Here is a 21,972-nt window from a genome sequence, read left to right as displayed (position 1 = left end):
GAAGGGTCTCATGAAATTTTGTGCTGCTTACAACATGAACAAGTCTATTAAAATAGAATAAGTTTAATTCTAAGGCACGAATACAAAATACCTGCCTCTAACTTATTCTTGGAGTTATTAAAAAATGCAACACTTTGAAATAGTCTGATTACTTTTATTATAATGAATAAATGTATGTTTTCATCTGCACATGCAGTTCCCTCTTAGTCCTTTCCTTGACACATGTAAAAAGAAAAAAAAAATAAAAGAAGGAAAGATTAAATCCACCAAATAATAAGCCCACAGTATTAACAAATCCAGTATGTTGTAGAGCAAATCTCATTCTTCTCAAGACTGATAGTAAATAAATTGACTTCCATTAAGCCTGAAACAGCTACACTTACTACACTGTCACTGTCCACAGATGTGGCCAGATTAACTAATTTGGTCAACTAGATCAAAGCTTTTGAGATATATGTATTTATTTCATTATATTAGCTAGGTCTTGTTAATATAATATGAGTAAGAGTGGCGCTTTCTGTAACAGAAATGATGGAAAAAACATAGTAATTTATGTTCTTAACCAGGCCATTAATCTTCCTTGTAGTGTTTTAAACAAGTCTATTCAGGCCTCTATGATGACCCAAATCCTTCAACCTAAACTGCAAGTTCTGTCACACTGACTTAAAGGGAACTCCCTCTGCACATACACAGCTGCATCTCCTTTCACATTACTTCTCTATTCTTGCACATTCACCATGCTATAAAGTAAAACACTTATCTGTACAAAAAAAGTAAGTGCCACACAGTTAACGCTGCACTAATCTTAACAGTTTGCAAACTACTGCTCTATCTTAGTAGTTTTGGTGGGTTGACCCTGGCTGGAAGCCAGGTGCCCATCAACGCTGCTCTATCAATCCCTCTCCTCAGCTGGACAAGGGAGAGAAGATACAACAAAAACCTCATAGGTAGGGATTAGGACCAGTTACCATCACAGGAAAAATAGACTGGACTTAGAGAAATTAGTTTAACTTATCACCAAACATATCAGACTAGGCTAATGAGAAATAAAAATCAAATCTTAAAAACACCTCCCTTTCTTCCTGGGCTCAACTTCACTCCTGAATTCTCTACCTCCTCCCACCAAGTGGCAAAGGGGGCTGGAGAACGGGGGCATCACACATCGCCTCCACTTCTCTTTCCTTCTCACACTCTTGCCCTGCTCCAGCATGGGGTCCTTCCCATGGAAGACCGTTCTCCATGAATTTCTCCAACATGAATCCTTCCTATGGGCTGCAGTTCTCCATTAACTGTTCCAGCATGGTTTCCTTCCACAGGGCGAAGTCCTTCAGGAACTCATGTTCCTACATGAGTCCCCCACAGAGTCATAAGTCCTGCCAGCAAATCTGCCTCGCCACAGGCTCCTGTCTCTTCATGAGTCCACAGGTCCTCCCGGAAGTCTACTTCAGCATGGACTTCCCATACAGGTTCCCAGTCTCCTTCAGGCACCCACCTACAGTAGGGAGTTCTCTGCGGGCTGCAGGTAGATCTCTGTTCCACAATTAACCCCCACGGGCTGCAGGGAGTCACTCTGCCCCATCATGGTCTTCGCTACAGGCTGTAGGGGATTCTCTGCTCCATCACCTGGAGCAATTCCTCACCCTTCTTCTTCCCTGGCCTTGATGTCTGCAGAGTTGTTTCTCTCACATATGTTCACTCCTCTTTCTGACTGCAGTTTTCTATTTCTCAAGTTCTCCTCTCTACCCTCTTCTTAAATATGTTATCACAGACGGTCTACCTCCACTGCTGGTGAGCTCAGCCTTGGCCAGCAGCAAGACCATCTTAGAGTCCATGCCAGCAAGCTCCATCAAACACGGGGGAAGCTTCTAGCACCTTCTCACAGAAGACACCCCTGTAGCCCTCCTGCTACCAAAATTTTTCCTGCTACAAAAACTTTGCCACACAAACCCAATACATTATTATATTTAAAGGTGAAGGTTTGGGGTTTTTTTTTTATTATTTCAAAAGCAAAATTTTTTAGAAGAGTTATAAAGCCTTCTACAGAGGCATTGTTCAACCTATTTCTCACATGAACCTTTTTATAAAAGGCTTTATAACATCCATTTGGAAATGAATATTTACACACTGAAATATATTTTCTGCTTGTATTTATACTTAAAGTATTTTCTCCCTCAATCTCTTATTTTTTCCCATTCATTGATTCAAGAATACTGTGTGTTTCTGATGATTTAATGTAGAATATATGGAACTAATTACAGAACACAGACATCAAAAACTGGTATTCCAAGCTTTAATTAATTGTGGTTTCACAGGCTGCTATTCATTGCAGCTTAGGAAGTGGTTAGATGGAGGGTTTATTATCAGTTTAAATAAAGAGCCAAAGTATGAGGCATTGGTTCCACCTGAATATTTCAGCCCATAAAAATATTATTTTCTGTGAACTGCAGACAATGTTTTCATTCTGTTGAACCCAAGATCACACAAAGTTATGTGGTGCACTACCTTACTAGACTGGTTAACCGCAAGTTTATCCTTTGATCAAGACAGAAAGAGTGCTTCAAAACCATATGATTGAAAATACTCATTGGAATGCTTGACAAAGCATGTTTTATAAATAAGACAAACTATAAATTAATATTATATTTAAATGCATTATTTACAAGCATTGGTCACTGAGTACATATCTTAGTATGGTGTTTGGGTTTTTTTCCTAGGCATGAGGGATATATTACAATCTACTGCAGAAGAGAAGAAAAAAGAAGGGAATTAAAAAAAGGAATTTTGCAAGGAAACACTGGTCAAGAGCACCCACTGAGGAGATCTGTGTGTCTAATTTTGGTGGGATTTCTTCCACTTACCCTGCACTGCAAAGCCCCATGAGATGATCTGTTTGTTTAAACAAGAATAGAAACCCATTCTGAAGGTTCTCAATACCTCGAAAATGTTCAAAAATTAAAATTGACATGTACTGCATAACTTACACTTAGGAAGCAATGTCAAGCAAGTGGGGTCAATTTTCTATGATGACTGTCAAAATTTACCAAAGGAAGAATCAATCTAGTATTTGGAGAAAATATTTTCTGTTTTTGCAAACAGTTACATGTTTAAGATACCTCATTGCCAAGAAGATAGTATTATCATGTTCCGAGTCTTCTTCCACTATTTACTACTTTATTTGAAGCTGGTTTGCATCTTTCAGACTATCTGTGCAGTCCTACTGGACAAACATGAAGATTTTAATGAACAAATTAAGATGTATGAGTACAAACCACTTTTGGAAGTGGAATAAGACGGAAGACAAACTTATTTCATGTACCTCACCATAATCTTTATATAATATGACTGAATTTAGATGAGTAAAACTCCCTTTACAAGTTTATATTCCAGTTAAATAGTCAGAAGAGGACATTTTGCTATTTAACAATTAAGGTTATATTCTGTCCTGAAACAATGTTTTAGTATTAGATATGGGTTACCTTAGCAACTATTAGATGTTGTAAAAGAGAGTTCTGAGAAACAAGGATGTTTTAGTTAGCAACTAAAATACTGGAACCTCTTTTCTTGTTTTCTCCCACTATTCCACTTCTTCCACAGAAAATTAAACTATTTTTTTGAGATAAAAACTGATTGTGACCTCAGAATGATTGCATTAATACTGTTTTTAATCCAATTACCATCAGTTAAATTCTTCCAGGTAATCTTTACTTCATTGCTTAAACTGGTCCATGGTGTCCACTCAATTAAGAAATTACAGGAATATGCAGCAACCATGAAATAAGATCTCAAAAGGCAGAACATTATTCTCAGCACGATAAATGCATATAGAGAAACAATTATCTGCCAATTAATTTATCAATATAGTTTTAAAAAACAATAGTCTATTTAAACTTGGATAATGTGACTATTACTTTTATGATGTAGTCATTGTTTTTCAAACTCCCATACCTAATATTCCCTGTTGAAGTCAATGGAAATTGACTAAAAATCTGTCACTAGTCACAACGTCTGTATGATGAAGAACTAGAATCAAAACATCCAAAGATTTCAAAAGCCTATGTATTTTAAAGTATAACATTATCTATTATTGCAATTTAATAGTGTGATATTGAATGATAGTTTGGCACCAAATACTGCCATTTACCCTCCTCAGGAAATCTGGCTATTATTTTCTTTTACTCTTCTAGACCTCAATACATGGCAGAAAACTGAAAAGAGCTGCCATCCTTTTCCTGCAGGAGGAAAAAGTCAGTGAAAGGTATAAGTGCCTTTCGGCAGGAAGCCATGGTCTCTGACAGACTGTTAGTGGAGACAAAACACTATACATGACAGAGTCAGAGCAGGGTATAAAATATCCATAGTGAAAAGTTCACATGCTGTGCCCTGTGCAAGGCGTGTTTTTACCTGGTTCTCTTTGGGGATTCTCTAATTTCTTGATTAGGAGATTTCTTTTTCTAAGGATTTAATTAAAGAGATGACAGTGTACAGTTTTTTGTAAGTAAGTACAACTTCATACTTTACTAGGGAATTAGATTTAAAGAAAAACTAAGAATGGAAAGAAATTATTTTCTTAAAATTCTGCTGTTATTTTTTTTTTCCTCTGGTTTCACATTTTTATGATGACATCACCTCAGTATTTAGTCAGTCTTCCAAGTATTAACCATGAAATTTAGACCAGCCCATATCTATAAATTATCCACCAGCATATGTATATAGCATAAGCTTTCTGAATTATAGCTTTTTATGATTTGCTCAATGATGCTACTTAGGCTTGTGTAATTGTTCTTAAATTTACAATTAACATTTTTTAAAAGAGCTTGCAGAGAAAAGTTTGTACTGTTCACACTTGGGCAGGTTTTAGTTTATCGATTTTCCAAATTCCCCTTGAATTTGTAAGCAGTTTCAGGTAATGAAATAACAACCCTTATCATGGAAATATGATTTTTTTTTCCTTCTTTAACAGCATGGCAAGTCTCTGTTCCAGTCAAAAGAAGCAACTTCCCAAGGTAGTTTTTAAAATTGTTAGATGTACTAGTATGAGATACTACACAGTTCATAGAAAAGGAGGCAATAAACAAAAAAACATAAAGGCTGCCTGCTTAAAACAATGAACAGCAACCACAGCCTCAGAAAATAATGTTACTTGTAAGTGTAGCTATTACCTAAATGAAAATCCGCAAAATTCTCTCAGTGTTTAATAGCACTGTTACATGCAAATGTTAGCCGTTAATTTATCTTCTTCTGTTTAGCCTTAATTCTAATAAAATACATCAATAAATCCTTAACTGTATAAAGATATGTGCTAGTAGGTCACAAAAGTAACACTCATTTTAGTTTGATTTTCTTCTGTCATGACATGTCTTCAAAGGTTTTCCTAGGCTTTAAATTATGTAGGAATATAGCAGTACATAACGAGAGAGTTTGGTTTTCTATGACAGAGCAGTAAGGCTGCTCAAAGACCTGCTCTTGTACTTTGCATCCATACAGTGAGCTTAGCACAAAGTTCAGGTTCACTCATTTCTTGCATTTGCAAAATATGAGGCTTTCAATCCAATCACATCTATCATATCAATGATGAGCATGTTTGTTCCTTAAGTTCTAATATTTTTAGATATGTATGTAAATTCCTAGCCGAAAAAAGTAACATTTTTTTTTTATTAATGACAATTTGGAGCATAACTGAAAAACCCTGTGTCAATTTTTCATTTTTCTTTGTACTGTTGACTTGACCACCTAATCTTTTACTTTTGGTGAAAAGCTGGGCTGTACTTTGAAGTGTTTTATACCAGCAAATAGTTTCAAAACACTCTTATGAACCTTAATTCTACATTTATGTTCTATCAAAAGATGTATTGCTACTTTAGGCACATAATCACACGGGGTTTTTTTTCCTACATGAAAGGCGCCTATGACTTTCTTAAGCAGAAAGGCATTAAAAAAAGTAAATACGGAATTTGAAGTTATATATATTGACAAAGTGCAAACAAGAAGAGATCAATGACAGAATTTACTTTGACTAAAAGACAAGAATTCCAAGCCAAAAAGGCATTACATGCATGACTCAAGAATGGGAATTATTTTATTATTAACTTTTGATTACCCAGAACCCTTCACATGGAAAAGTTTGAATACAAATATGTGCACACAACTTGGAAGAATTCAGAAGGTCAGGCTGATTTTCACAAGATAAGCAAGGGCAACCCTATTACCAGCTTACATATCAAAAGCCTGCATATATACGGCTAACTGTCCTGCTAGTTAGCAAGTGAAAAATGATTTGGCATTTGGCCATTTTCCCTTATTTGCTTACCTTTTTTTTCACTAGCACACGTCAGAGACATCTCAGTATCTGAAAGCATAAAACTTTACAACTGTGCCATCTAAACGGGATTATTTTGAGAACAGAACACTGCTTTGGAATTTATAGATAAGCCATCATTGCGCTTCCTCAAAAATCTGTGAATAAAATGTTGATTCTGGAAACTGGAAAAGAGACTGTCAGCTAGACAGTTATGTAATACTTCAACCCAAAAATAACGCTAGCAAAAAAGAAACCAACCTGGAAACCCCAGCAGACCTAAAGGAACCTGGGAGAATAGGAAGCTGGTGGGGTTTTTTTACTTGGTCTTTTTTGTTTGGTTGGTTGGTTTGTGATTCTTTTTTTGGGGTGTGATGGTCGTTTTGATTTTCGTTATCCAAACATATTAAATGAAAAGTAGCTTCTATAACATTTAGTAAATGGTTAAACAAAGAAAAAGAAAAAAAATCATAAGCAAATAACTGAGACATTGCAACCTTTAGAAGAAATATGATAAATAAGATTGAATGAATAAGTTTGAATCAGGAGTATAGAATAATTTTGAAAGACTAAAGGAACATTTGGACGTCGTTGTGGAATGTTTATGTTGAAGTCACCTCCACTGGCCCAAATTACATGGGATCAGTTTGAGTATGACATGGTTTAATATACATACATACGTATACCTCTCAAGTAAAGGAATTGTTTGAAGTTTCTTTTGTATGAGGTTGCTATACAATCTGGTTTTAGCAAAGGACTTTGTGAAGGCATGAAGTTTACCTGGGTTTAAGGGGTACACGGACACGTCTATTGCAAGGAATGTGTATTCATAGAATCATAGAATAACCAGGTTGGAAGAGACCCACCGGATCATCAAGTCCAACCATTCCTATCAAACACTAAACCATGCCCCTTAGCACCTCGTCCACCCATCCGTTAAACACCTCCAGGGAAGGTGAATCAACCACCTCCCTGGGCAGACTGTTCCAGTGCCCAATGACCCTTTCTGTGAAAAATTTTTTCCTAATGTCCAGCCTAAATGTCCCCTGGCGGAGCTTGAGGCCATTCCCTCTTGTCCTGTCCCCCGTCACTTGGGAGAAGAGGCCAGCACCCTCCTCCCTACAACCTCCTTTCAGGTAGTTGTAGAGAGCAATGAGGTCACCCCTCAGCCTCCTCTTCTCCAGGCTAAACAACCACAGCTCTCTCAGCCGCTCCTCATAAGGCCTGTTCTCCAGCCCCTTCACCAGCTTTGTTGCTCTTCTCTGGACTCTCTCCAGAGCCTCAACATCCTTCTTGTAGTGAGGGGCCCAGAACTGAACACAGGATTCGAGGAGTGGTCTCACCAGTGCCAAGTACAGAGGGGGAATAACATCCCTGGACCTGCTGGTCACACCATTTCTGATCCAAGCCAAGATGCCATTGGCCTTCTTGGCCACCTGGGCACACTGCTGGCTCATGTTCAGTTGGCTGTCAACCAACACCCCCAGGTCCTTCTCCTCCAGGCAGCTTTCTAGACAGACTTCTCCCAGTCTGCAGCACTGCATAGGGTTGTTGTGCCCCAAGTGCAGGACCCAGCATCTGGCCTTGTTAAACCTCATCCCATTGGACTCTGCCCAGCGGTCCAGCCTGTTCAGATCCCTTTGCAGAGCCTCCCTACCCTCCAGCACATCCACACTTCCACCCAGCTTAGTGTCGTCCGCAAACTTGCTAAGGGTGCACTCAATGCCTTCATCCAGGTCATTGATAAAGACATTGAACAGGGCTGGACTCAGCACTGAGCCCTGGGGAACCCCACTTGTCACTGGCCTCCAGCTGGATTTCACACTATTTACCACCACTCTCTGGGCCCGGCCATCCAACATTGCATGTTACCAAATGGACAAAGTGCACAGGCTTAGGGAATACCCATTTTCTGCAGAAAATAACTGGCAAGGGGGAGTACAGGAGTAAAGAATCATATCTGCCTAACGTCCTCCTAGTGCTTCCTGCCATGCATTTCTAACCACCCCCAGCTGCAAGTTCCTGGGCTAGACAATTTTTGTTTTGATTCAAGGCAGTCCGACATTTGGGAAACTGGTAAGGCGATGGGGCCAGACTCTTCTCAACAGTGCCCACCAACAGGACAAGGGGCAATTGGTACAAAGTGGAGCACAGGAAGTTCCACGTTAACATGAGGAAAAACTTCTTTACTGTGAGGACAACAAAGCACTGGAACAGGCTCCTCAGTCTGTAGAGTCACCTTCTCTGGAGATACTCAGAAACCGCTTGGACGGCTTCCTGTGCAACCTGCTGTGAACCTGCTTTAGCAGGGGCTGGAATAGATGGTCTCCAGAGGTCCATTCCACCCCAACCATTCTGTGATTCTGTAATGTAATTATATGGTTTTAATATCTTTTGCCACAGTGAGACAGAGTGGGATATAAAATAAACTTCCAAAATCAGTGGGGTTAAATGTTAGTCAAATATGAAATAAATTTGCCAAAAAAAAAGTTCCGTCCAAGAAAATTACTTTGTTCTACAAACAATGAATCAATTTCAGATTCTTTTCAGCCTAAGCCAGCGTGAAGCTAACATTACTGAAAAATATATGGTAAATAGTATAAACTACATAAGAAACTCCATTGAAATTTTGGTCAGAAGGAAAGGAATAGTTCTTCAGAATACAAAACTTACTACCATATAGGCATATTCTTTCTTTTGAAGAATGTTAACCAATTTGATTCAAAATGTCTCTTTTCCTTTTAGACTCTCATAAAATCCTGACTGACAACTCAGGTTGTGTAGGTCAAGGACACATCTCCACAGACTTCTGTGCAGGCCCACAATTTTGCCAGATTAATTCCTAACCCTGTCTCTCTGCTAGTAATCTTCTCATACAGAGATTTTATTATTTTTTTTTCTATGATGTCCATATTGCAGCATGAGATACTGTCAGAGGAAAACAAGATTATATGAGCTGATTAGTAAATATATTTTTCCACTCAAAGGGACAGGTTTTTCCCCCATCTCATTGTAGTACCACAGATAATAGGCATTCTCTGTTTTATACTTTTTGTAGGTTTCTTTTAATTAACCTGAAGCATGTGTCTCCCATCTATGTACTTGTGGTAATCTTTAATGTCTCATTTAAGACATTAAATAAGAATTTATCTTTAGACCTCAAGTACAAATTTAATGCAAAATTAAATCACAAAAAAAAAATTAGTCATAGAAACCTCTGATTAACAATGATTTTTTTGCCACAGAAAAAAAAGACCAAATTAATTTGCATGCTGTAGCATCTTTAGGAGTTTGTCGATTTATCCAGCTTAGGTTTCACAATACTTAATCCGTAGAAACTGAACACAGAAGTTTTGTTTCAGAGCCCTTCCCATCATATGGAGGATTTTCAGAGTCCTTTGTCACTCATGTAGCATTGCAAAGTGCTAAATAATACTCATATATTCTCCTGCTTCTTGATACTACTGTGGCTCAAATAGCCCTGATATCATGATATTTCCAAAATTTTATTAGAACTTCTTAACAAAGCATAGAAAAACCTGTGTTTAGGGGATTTATAATGTCTTTTGTGATGTTTCTGGGTAGATTTTCAGTTATTGCAGCCAAGGTTAACCCCTTTTGGGCTTTGGTACTGACACGCTCGATATACAACTGATACCTGTGAAATCCCAGATGTCTGAAATGAAAGGAATGCTAGGTAAGAGCTTTCCTTTCTCTGTTCTGTTAGTATGCAGTTTTCCTATTAGCATTTAAATTTCATTTGCTTTTGTCATTGAAAAAAGCTCAGTTAAGAAGGTTCCACAAACAAAATACCCAACTCTAAAAGAGCAATGCTTAGCCAATTTGGACAAAATAAAGGAAAAGTTATTACCTATCCCTAAACACATTATCTGCACATTATGAACATTAATAGTTGAACACAGTATGAACATTAATAGCAAGAGCACTACTAACGGCATCTCTGCATCAAATAAAGAAATCTCACAGACTGAAATCCAGGTAGCCATAGGTAGCCATACAGGTACTGTTCCAAAACCACGAAACAACTTCCAATTCTCTTTGAGACCAGGTCACTTTATAAGCATCTTCTTGGATTTTCCTCTTCATCTTCACTTGTCTAGAAGAGGGTTAAGTCTCTTCTTCACAAAGATCTTTGGTGTCAAACGACATGCTACTATATGCCAAAAAAGAAGGGGGTTACAGTCACCCCCATCTTCAACTTTAACTGGAGCTGCTTTGTTCTGAGTGCCCTGAATAATTAATAACTACTTTGGCAATCAGTCATGCATTCCTTAATGGCACCTCAGGCATCAAATATCCCATTCATTCACTCCCCAAGTAACAATGGGCTATATTACATCAAGTTTTCTCTGCCAAACTTGTAACTGACATAATTCAAACTAAACAAGTCACTAAGAAGGACCGAAGCTCAAATGTATATTGTAAGAGTTTATGAGGTTTCCCTCAGCTGCATGAAGCTACTGTAATTGGGGGCAAGTGAGAAGAAGGGAAAAAGAAATGAAATATGAATTGTTTCTGCAATAAATTGCTAGGAGGGTTTAGTTGATATAGTGCTGCCAAAAACATGACTTTTAATAAATGCATAGCTGAACAGTCAAAATGCAGAACAACCACTAAGCAGCCCTTAGTGAATAAGGCAGCTCACCAGTAAGCACAGATTAAGTGACAGGGTAGTACATGAAAAGGGTGACTAAGAATAACAGCTGTGCTGAAAGTAGCATAATGATTTTGAAATAACACAAACTACATTTTCTTAGTACAAATAAGCTTTTTCAACACTTCCTTCCACTTTACAGTATTCCAGACAAAATTAACTTGCAACTTTAGAACAAAGGAAAGAAAGGTAGAGTTAGACTAGAATTATAGAAAGTTCTAGATGAATCCAGGATACACAATTTAAAATGGAAGAACTGCAAATAATTTAACTGTAATTAGCTAGAATCTGAAGAAAAGTTTAATTTTTTTCCTTGAGGAGCATTCTGCCTTTTTGCAGTACGTACACTGCTTTTATGTGGTTCCTGACAATCCCACAGTGTGTCTTTGTAAAAAATGACGTTGAATCTATTGACGTTGGAACTGCTGTGAGTCCTTTTGAGTGACTAAATCTTAGAAGTAATTAGATCAATAGCCATTCTCCCCCTACTTACTCATTGCGTAAAAAGTTGGTTTGAAATATAATATACAAAGTAATAATGTGTGTATGAAAAATTACAGCGAATTTAAACAAAACCATTTCTCTTGCTCTTTAAAAGACCTGAAAATATGTCCAGTGCCCCTCTCCGTGTGTGGCCTCCAAATACAGAAACAAGCTTGCACTGTTTTATTTCAGTTTTGCTTCATTTCTCCCCAAACAATCTCTCATTGCTAGTCTATACCAAGCATCTCCTCCTCCACCTCTTGTCAAAAAAAAAAAAAAAATTAACTATTTAGGACCAATTCACTAAGTGAGTCAGTTATGGTTTTGCAAGAATTATTTAAAATTTACATTCATTCCTATAGCTGTCATCTTTTTTTTGTGGGGAGGTGGGAGGAGAGAGGGTGTTGTAAAATTTATTTTCTCTTGTAACGTTGGATTAGAAAGCGCTACAGTTCTAGAGAAAACCACATTTTTTTGGCATCAGTTTTCAATCAATTGTTTTAGGTGCAAGAAGCAGGTCTAATCCTAAAAGCTGGCAATATAGAATTCATGTAAATTCTGCAGTCTGAAATGTAGAATTGTATTTTGTATGGCTTATTAAGACAGGGGTTTTTTTTAATGAAAAATATTACAGCCCTTTTAAAAAGAGTTTTGAAATTAGTCCTCACAAACTGATAAGCAGCAGTTATACTGCACATTTAGGGGATACTTCTGAATTCCTATGACATCAAGCAGGCTGCTCTTGCCTGTTACATATATGAGAGATAACATGCTTAGTTTATAAGACACTGTATGTATACTTCTTATGCTATATGAGGTTTGTTAATGGAGAAAAACAAGGAACAAAAAATTAATCCTATAATGTCAGTCCTGCTTTTCTCAATTGAATAAGTAATACAAATATTTTGAAGAGTGAAGAATTGTTTTGGAAGTATTGATAATTTAAATTTTAGAACCAGATTTACCCATCAAATGCCAGGAAAAATATCAGTCCGTTCTTACAGCATGGCATAAATATAATTATACATATCATCTGGTACTTATAGGAGCCTTTGATTAATCCATTCCACAGAAACTGGATCATACATAAATCATCTAGATATGCAGCAGGTAGGATGTAATACTAGAGTTGCAACAACAATGTGGCATCAGCCCACAAATACATCTATTTGTGGATATTCTTATAACATTTCCTGAAAGTAAACATGTTAATTACATTCTGCCTTTGGGTGTACAAAAGTTTAAACTTGGCCATATTTCAAGTTGGTTTTGAGACTAATTGACATTTTACTTAATTGCAAAATTTATCACTATCAGGTCATACTATTCTACTCATGAAAGGATCTAACTCATGAAAGAATCAAACATGCAGAACTTTAATAATTTTAGGTATAGTTCTTAGTTAGGTCTAACTATTTAAAAATGCTTATAGGAAAACAACAGAAAATACATACACACATATATGTACACACAAACACACTATTACACTTCACTGAAATCATCAATGTGCTAAATACATTATATGGATGATTATGACATGTTGGAAAGATAAGCAGATTTGTTCTTTGCTTCTTCTCAGTCACTGAAGTTTGCAAAACAGCAAAAGCAATAAGTAAGCCAAATGCATTTTGAGAGAAGCGCATGTCAGTGGGGTTACAACATGGATTCTTTTGATCACTTTTTTATTGAGCTTGCAGATTCCACCAACCAAATACCACAGACCACAAGACTACTTAGGAGATTCACAAAGTGAATTATGAGGAATTTAACAAAAATACTCCTTATTCTCTTTAAATATGGAATACCTATTATAAACAAGTCAACTCCTGTTTTGCTCTACTTTAAAGTTTCAGAACATTATCTCATCCTCAACAATCTACAAATTTGTTTTGTTGTCACAGATCTTTCATTTGGTTAAAAAAAAGGTACCAGAAATCTGCTAACAGTGAAAATAGTAACATTATAGAGAATGGCTATTGTTTAATATCTGTGATTTACAAGTATTAAGCAACATTCCAGAGAAAATGCTGTGGAAAATTACTATTATGTATTGTCTGCTTTGTCACTATAATAAAAGAGTTCAGAAGCATAGAAACTTTTCTGGTTTTGAACTAGGTATGATCATTTGGCCGCATGTATCTAATAGTGGCTGACTAAGAAAAACATTCATTTCTTCAGTCTTCTTTGTAACTTCCCAGTGCTCCAAATGTCACACAGTTGTTTCTTACGCTGATTTTTCTTCTTCTCAAGGCTAGAATTCCACCCTCCCAGGATTGTATTAGGAATGCAAACATTTTATTGAAGTTTCCACACAAACAACTTAGCCCACAACTTCCCAGTCCAAAGCCATCCAAGAAGAATCACAATAACATTCAGTTAAAAAACAAAAATAAAAAGTACAATTTTGGAAGTCAGTTTGATTATTATTACTATTATTATTAATAAATAAGTGGTAATTAATCCTAAGATATTAAAATATTTTTTGAGGCTACCACTTCAAAGGCTTTGTTTCAGATTGGAATGTTTCAGGAAAACATGTTACTTACTGGCATAATAAGTGTATAATGGATGCAGAATCCAGGTTCAGAAGGAAAATATTCATCAGAGACAAATCTTATTCTGATCTGGTTTCCTTTGGAGATTTGTCTGCTCGGTACAATACTGGAACCACACCAGCGCCCCAAAACAGTGCCATCGCTAGGCTCTTCAACTTCTACAAAGTCATACCTGAAAACAAAATCAGATGTTTATTGATTGATAAAATTTCTATAAACTTCCAGCTTTAATCAATAAACTGACTCTACAGTTTGAAATTTTATATTTTTTTTCAATGCAAAAATACTCTATATCCAGCTATTTTAAACTTAGCTTCCAAGTGGCTACCGGCTTAAATGCATAATAAAATCATGCAGCAAGGTTAAAAAAATAAAAGCAGAGTTAGCTTTTTGAAAAGACCCATGAGTATGGTCTTGTTTGTTCCTTTTATGGAAAGCAATTACAATATGTGGGACAGGGCAGAATGAAGCCAGAGAAAAAAGAATGAAATTGAACAGTAACTCAGACTGCAATATCACTATTGGTGCACTGCACGTCACCAGTGAAAGTTCAGGGGCTTTTTGGTATAGAAAACTTGCCCTCTTGTAATACCAGTGAATACACTCCTGAAGGTTAAGACTGCTTAGGGAAAACTTGGAAGCAAATTTTTGAGTTTATGCATCTCCCAATGTGACAGTTGTTGAGCAAAGACCTATATGTACTGTACGTCAGAAAGAACCTGGTATTTTCATAACATTGAGAAGAGAGATATCAGTTGGGAGCTTTGAGATAATGAAACATATTATGTTTGAATTAGTTTCACTGCTTGTTAATGCGTGGTCTGGTTATCCCTGGAGATCTCTGAACAACTTCAAAATAGGTCCCTGAAAGGTAACTAAGAAATGCCAGTCAATGGTTATCAAGAGTCAAATTGCCACACAAAGGTCCTTGCATCCACTGGAAAATATTTAGGGGGTTCTCATGTCATAAAAACATTGAAAGCCACTGGTCTAGAAGGTATGTCTGGTTTCAGTGCTTTAACCTGCTTCATGTCAGTTCTCCAGCTGCCCATTGACAGAATAAACACTAACCATTTCAGCTGGGTTTCCCCTGCTGCAGCTTGAAACCCTCTGAGACCCAGTAGCAACACTGCCCACTGGTTTGGGAAGGCAAGGGTGCATGGTAAGCATGTGGAATTTCACAGCTGCAGTTTTCTGAGTCCTCATTTTACTTTTAAACCCCAACTTGTATTCTAAGCACAAACATAACACACCTCTGAGAAAATGTCAGTATTTCTGATATTTTTGCGTTCTCTTACATGTGTAGTCACATACTAAATAAGTCTCACATAAATCTAAACTAGTGAATAGCATTGAATCCTTTTCAAGTGTACAAGCAGTCCTACCTCTGATGACAGCAAACACTCATATTTTAAAACACAAGTACACATACTCTACCAAATATGCCAAGTAATATTTAATGTGAAAATTATTACCTCATAAACATTTTCTCCTAAAGCTTTTTCTGGATTTTTTTTTCAGTAAAGCTAATCTTTATAATGTTTCCCAGCTCCCTAGTTAGACAGCAGGTAATAAATTATTGTGTTGCATGTTTGTGCAAGACTGACTTGCACATTTATTATCTCAATTTAAAGGACCAGGGTTTTTTCCACTTCATTAAAAATGAATGCAATGAATATGCTCATTAACTGTGTTCAAAATCCATTACTGCCATGCACCACAGTTTTAAATCTTTGTTGAACGTATGATACTAATTACTTTATCACCATTCTTTTTTCCCAAAAAACACTAACAAATTCCTTTAACTGATCCACCAGTATTTTGACTTTGTGATTGGGAATATAACTTATTACAAAGGCAATGTGTACATTAATTGTACTAAGACCTCAGGGCTCAACACGTTTATTAATCGGATTTTGAGCACTGATTTTTTTTTTTAAGATCAGCTTATGAAGTTTCTGAAGATAATATTTTTTTATTTTTTAGTTGAGTGTGTGAAATTACCTACTTTTAAGACCTGTAGAATGAATAAATGACTCATCGTGTTTATTGACTTAAGATGTCTGGGGGGCTGGGCTTAGTATAGTAGTTAGTGCTTCTGCACAATTTAGAGTACTTTCTCTTGCACCTTTTGGTCTCCTGGTACCCTGATGTAAAAGAGAAACTCAAATGCCACAGTTTAAATCCTAGACCCTTCAAATAAATGCTAATTAATTCCATTTGTTAAGCAGTAAAATAGAGGTGAAAAAAGTGTTCTGAAAAACCCAAATAAAATTCAGCTTTCTAATACACATGACAAATCCTGATAATTCTGTTTGTCAAGGTGTGTTTTCTATATTCAGTTCTTTTATCCTTGATCTTTGTAAGTGTATTTGTAAATAAGCTGTCATTTGAAATCAAAATAATTTCTAATTTTTCTCTGCGATATTGGTGTTTCCTCGCTTGAGAAGTTTTTTAGTCACCTCTTCCCTACCACAGTACTATTCTGATCATCAGAAATCCACTTATTTTCAAGCAATCTATCTGGAAACATTCTAATTTTTATACAACACTCACTAGTACTGCATTGCAGTGTGCACAGTTATAATTATCACTATTTTAGGGATTTCTCATGTAACTTTCTCATGGCAACATGCTACAGTACATACAGCATAGTTTATAATGATTACTCCCTTTCTGCAATGTCTCCCTCAGGACCCATAGGGGATTTCTATTCTTTTATGTTCAACAAACAAATCTAGTGTTGCAGACATTAATTGCTGTTTTCAAAAGAAAAGATGAAATATGAGTATTGGTTTCTTACTGCTGAACACAAATGTAGGTGGAGCTCACTACATAATATAGATATTTCACCATGGATAAGGAGACTATTTAGTAATTTTGTCTACATCAACAGAAAAAAATCCCTTGCATTTCCTACACATAATGACATTCTTAGTCAGTAACTTTATTCCTGTCAGTTATCCAGGCTCAATGTGCTGCAAGAGTCCGCCAAAAGAATCTTCTGTGCAAGTAAAATTCCTTGCATTGCACATCTAGACTTAAGACTGAACTTGCTTTGAAAAGTAATAAAACAAAGTAGTTCAGATGTTTCAGCATTTACAACACTGTGCTTCGCCACTTCTTCAGTAAAGGATCTTTTTCTAATATCCAATCAAAACCTACCTTATTTTTCATAGAATCAAAGAATCACAGAATTGTTTAGGTTGGAAAAGACCTTTAAGATCATAGAGTCCAACTGTAAACATAACACTGCCAAGTCCACCACTAAACCAAGTCCTTAAGTGTCACATTTCCAAGTCCTTTAAATACCTCCAGAGAAAGTGACTGAACTGCTTCCCTGGGAAGCCTCTTTCAATGCCTGACAACACTTTCAGTGAAGTCATATTTCCTAATATCCAGTCTAAACCTCTCTTGGTGTTACTTGAAGCCTTCACTCTTGTCCTATCATTTCTTACCCAGGGAAAGAGACCAACACCCACCTCACTACAAACTTCTTTCAGTTAGCTGTAGAAAGCAATGTCTCCCTTAAGCCTCCTTTTCTCCTGACTAAACAAGCCCCAGTTCCCTCAGCCTCTCCTCATAAGACTTGTGCTCCAGACCTTTCCCCAGCTTTGTTGCCCTTCTTTGCACCTACTCCAGCACCTCAATGTCTTCCTTGTAGTGAGGGACCCAAAACTAAACACAGTATTCAAGGTGCGGCCTCACCAGTGCCAAATATAGTGGCATGATCACTTCCCTAGTCCGGCAGCCCACATCATTTCTTATATCAGCCAGGATGCTGCCGGCCTTCTTGGCCACCTGGGCACACTGCTGGCTCATGTTCATCTGGCTGCTAACCAGCATCCCCAGGCCCTTTTCCAAGGGCAGCTTTCCAGCCACACCTCTCCAAGCCTGTAGGGTTGCATGGGGTGATGACCAAAGTGCAAAACCCAGCACGTGGCCTTGTTGAATCTCATCAAACTGGCCACACCACATCAACCAGCCTGCCCAGGTTCCCTGGCAGAACCATCCCGCCATCAAGCAGATCAACTCTCCTGCCCAATTTGCTGTCATCTGCAAATTTACAGAGGTTGTACTCAATCCTCTCATCCAGACTATTAATGAAGATATTAAACAAACCTGCAGCTATTATTCCACAGTTCCACATTACAGAGTTCAAGAGCAGTAGGGACAACAGCATAGCCTTCCAAAAATATTTCCCCATCAAAAGGGGCTTGTACTAAAATTCAAGAGAACTAGAATAAATATCCAAGAACTGAGAAGCTATGTTCAATCCACAATCGAGTAAAGAAAATGTTAAAATACATCCTGAATCTAACAAAGAGTCCTTCTTTTTTGTGCAGCGTCCCAAGGAGAAAACACAACCTTTTTTGACAATGACTGAAGTGCTCTGGTGTTCTATCTATGTTGAATATATAATTCAAATATTACTATGTAAAATTTATGACCAAGGGGTAGTCCGGTCTACTTTCTGACACAAAATATGCTTTTGCCTTTAGTCACGATGCTTTCCGTTACACCTGCTACAGAACATGTGTTCCTCTTCCCCATGGCCTGGATGCCCAGGACTGTTGACTTGTGCCCAGGACAACTTGAACACAGACAGTTTATTGGAAAAGAGCTCTAAACTTCAATGCCTTTCCATCCAGGAAATGTTTTTTTCCAAAGGAATAGGTTTTCCTCTCCTTTCTATATTTTTTCTGTGGTTTACACCGTCATTTGCTAAACATATTCTGATAGGCTGTTTACTTTGGCTTAGAGTTTTGTGAGATTTTTGTGGCTTGCGTCTGCTTTTAGAATTCCACAAATATATCAATGAATACAAGAAGCAGAAATTATCGAGGTAAAAGTATTCATCATATCAGTGACGTTGCACTCTTCCATCTCTACATAGATGCATACTAGACAAAAATCCAGCACACCCATTAAAACAGCTTGCAAAAAGCGGAATATATTTTTCCTTCCCCCTTTGACAAGAATCCATTTAATTTGGTTTGGTTTTTTTTCATGAAGATATAAGAAGCTGACAAAAATTCTGGGGCTTTGGTTTTTTTTGACATTGTCCTGTCAGACACTGTAACATTTCTGTTCCAGCTTGATTTAAAGCACATGGAATTCCAAGGTTTTCCTGGTGCCAGCAAAGCACACCAAAACACCTACCTCAGTCACAGATCAAAAGCATTCAAGGTTCCCTGCCAGTTTCTCCAGACAAACAGTTACTGAATAGAACTTGGATGGTTTCTATTCAGACAGGTTCAATTTTGGAAACATTGAAAATTTCTAAAAACTGCCATAATGAAAGTATCCGTTTGATCTTCTTCTAAACAAAATCTTAAGATCATCATTCTAAAGGAAAATTTTCTTTCCTTTTCCACCTCCTTTTGAAATAATTTTCATTTTCGCTAGAGAAATATTTAAATTACTTGTGGAACAAAAAATTTGGGGTTTCCATTTTGACTTAACCATGTATCTGTATAAACAAAACTGTAAGGTTATTAGCCATGCCTTACATAGTCCTCACCTCTTAGATCAATTTTAAATCACAACTGTAAGTAACCACATTGCTTTTTGTAAAATAAACACTACATTAACATGCAGAGGATATTTTGATACCTTGATATCAAATATCTTGATATTTTTTTCAAAGCTTCTCTGTCTCATTTGCAATAAATTCTGGAGGCCTCCTCCAGTCAACCCATCTCTCTAGTAATGTTCTTATGAGCAGACTCATGCTTCAAGAGAACATTGGAGCATAATGGAGGCACTCAAATCCCTGGTGTCTAATGGCAGACCTAATCTGTGTACAACCAGCTTTGATATTCCTTACCGGTCATTGCACCATACAGTCTCCAGCAAAAAAGCATGACAAGAAAAGGGGAACACAAAGTTTATGACAAAGGGCAGGGGGAAAGTGAGAGGAACCTGAAAAGGAAGAAGGAAGGAGAGCACAGCATGCTAGATTTGAGGAATAAAAGTAGATTTTAAGCAAACCAAACAACCTACAGGTGTAGCAACTGTTGTAAAAAGAATGTACTGCACCATCCATTCAATAGGTAGAGACACACTTTCTTTTCTGTTACCAATACTGCTCCTGTCACTGACACTAAAACTTTCCAAGACCAAGGCACAGAGATAATAGACACATCACGTGAGATGAAAATCAAAATGACACAAAAACTAAACAACTGGTAATAATGAAACTGCAGGTACTCATATGCTGTTTTTCAGTTCATCTACTGGGAAATGTTACTCTTGGTATTGGTTTTTGCCCTCCAATATAGTTGTACTACCTGTCCTGGACACCTGCCACACAAGTTTGCAAGCTTCAGAACAGCTGTTTAATAAATTTGTTTGCTTTCCAAATGCACTAATTTACTTCATACTGTTTTGTATTTTTTGACAGACAACAAAATCTACATGAACCTCAGGCTGGAAAATATCGGCTCATTCAGTCCAGTCCTCCACTCTGTTCAGGAGATACAAAGTTTCTGAAATTACAGATCACTAGCAGTGCAGGTAACTAGCAGTGCAGATCAGTAAAAATTAACTATTAATAACAATGCTTACCAGACAGGGAGCAGAAAAAAACTCAAATGATACAGAAAGGAAATTTCCTATAGGAATGCAAAGAAGGAGAGACCTTGGCTGCAATGGTGACCTTGCAGCAGCAACAGAAAACACTTCATGCAGGGTAAAATCTCAACAAAAAATATTCTGCTTGGAAACACGTGACTGAGTCTACTTTGAGTGACAGTAAAGACAGAATGCTGGAATAAAACTAGTTTTAGAAGAATACCTGATAGAAAACCTTAAATATCTAAATATTTTGTCTACATTTTGTCCTTCCAAAAGAAAGTTCTCAAAAAAGTTACCCAGAATCATGTGATTTCAGTTTCTAAGGAATTCATCCTCTTTAGGAGGACTTAGCAACGTCTTTCACTGTAAGAGGAAACTCCATTGGACATTGTTATAGATGAATAAACAAATGAAAATAAAGAAAAATATGTTCTACAATGTCTGTCATGCTTGATATTTTAATGTTGGGGGAAAAAAAAAAGAAAGAGAAAAGATGACAGAATAACAATGATTTGACATGAAATAAATAAATAAATTTCCATAGTAGCACCTGTATCTGCTGATCTTACACATAACTGTCGTAACAGTCACTGGAAAGAAACAGCATACTCAGATATAATCCAAATAAATAACTGATGAGGTCAGTTTTTTGAACTCAGAAAATAATGTTTAATTATACACAAGCATCCCTTCCAGCAATATACAGCACTTCCAGCCAATACTGCAAATGAGCATAAAACCCCCAAGTATCCTGTCATGCCTACATTTTCCATGAAATAAAGATAGTCAAGGTATAAACAGAGAACATTTCTAACTGCCATTCACCAAATATGGATTGTAGTTTCTGAGCCAACTTACTTTGAATACATCTATTTTAGAATATGCAGTACTGTACATTAATAACTGCCTTATGGAAACACAGATTCATTCACAAATGTTAGATGGTTGCCATGGTTCTCGCTATTTAAACTTTCCTCATACTGATTAGTAACAGCCTGAGGCTACTAACATAACCACAGGCTCTCTGTATTTCTACCTTGTTATTTAGCATAAATTAAGAAAAAATCCACCCAAGCAACTTTAATCCTTAGATTTAAATTTTATTCCTCTTCATTCACTGTCATGCACTTTGATCATAAATAGACATTTAAAACACTGCAATTGAAACTGTAAAAGAAGGTAGAGTTCTGATCCCCGAATTCTGCTCTTCAAACATTTCAGCACTTTTCATGAAAAGGAAATTTCTCCAAATCAGACAGCCAGGGTAACCTTAATTGTTGCATTACCACTGTCCAATCTAACAGAAAACACTTCTGTTTTCAGCAGATCTGATGAAAATTTGAGGCATCCTGTGAAAGTGAGACCTGTACATTTTGTATTGTAGC

General features: G+C 36.9%; 1 protein-coding gene across 1 annotated transcript in view; it reads right to left on the bottom strand.

The window, feature by feature from the left end:
* PDGFC (platelet derived growth factor C) overlaps nucleotides 1–21,972 on the bottom strand; it is a 131,831-nt gene that overhangs the window by 20,087 nt on the left and 89,772 nt on the right. Inside the window, exon 3 of the mRNA XM_069855854.1 lies at nucleotides 14,000–14,180. Within this exon, the coding sequence (XP_069711955.1) occupies nucleotides 14,000–14,180 (181 nt within the window). The remainder of the gene's footprint in view (nucleotides 1–13,999; nucleotides 14,181–21,972) is intronic.

This window comes from Phaenicophaeus curvirostris, chromosome 4 (genome assembly GCF_032191515.1).
Source record: "Phaenicophaeus curvirostris isolate KB17595 chromosome 4, BPBGC_Pcur_1.0, whole genome shotgun sequence".
NCBI lineage: Eukaryota > Metazoa > Chordata > Aves > Cuculiformes > Cuculidae > Phaenicophaeus > Phaenicophaeus curvirostris.
The sequence above is the reverse complement of the archived record's forward strand: the minus strand, read 5'-3'. Positions and strand labels throughout refer to the sequence as shown.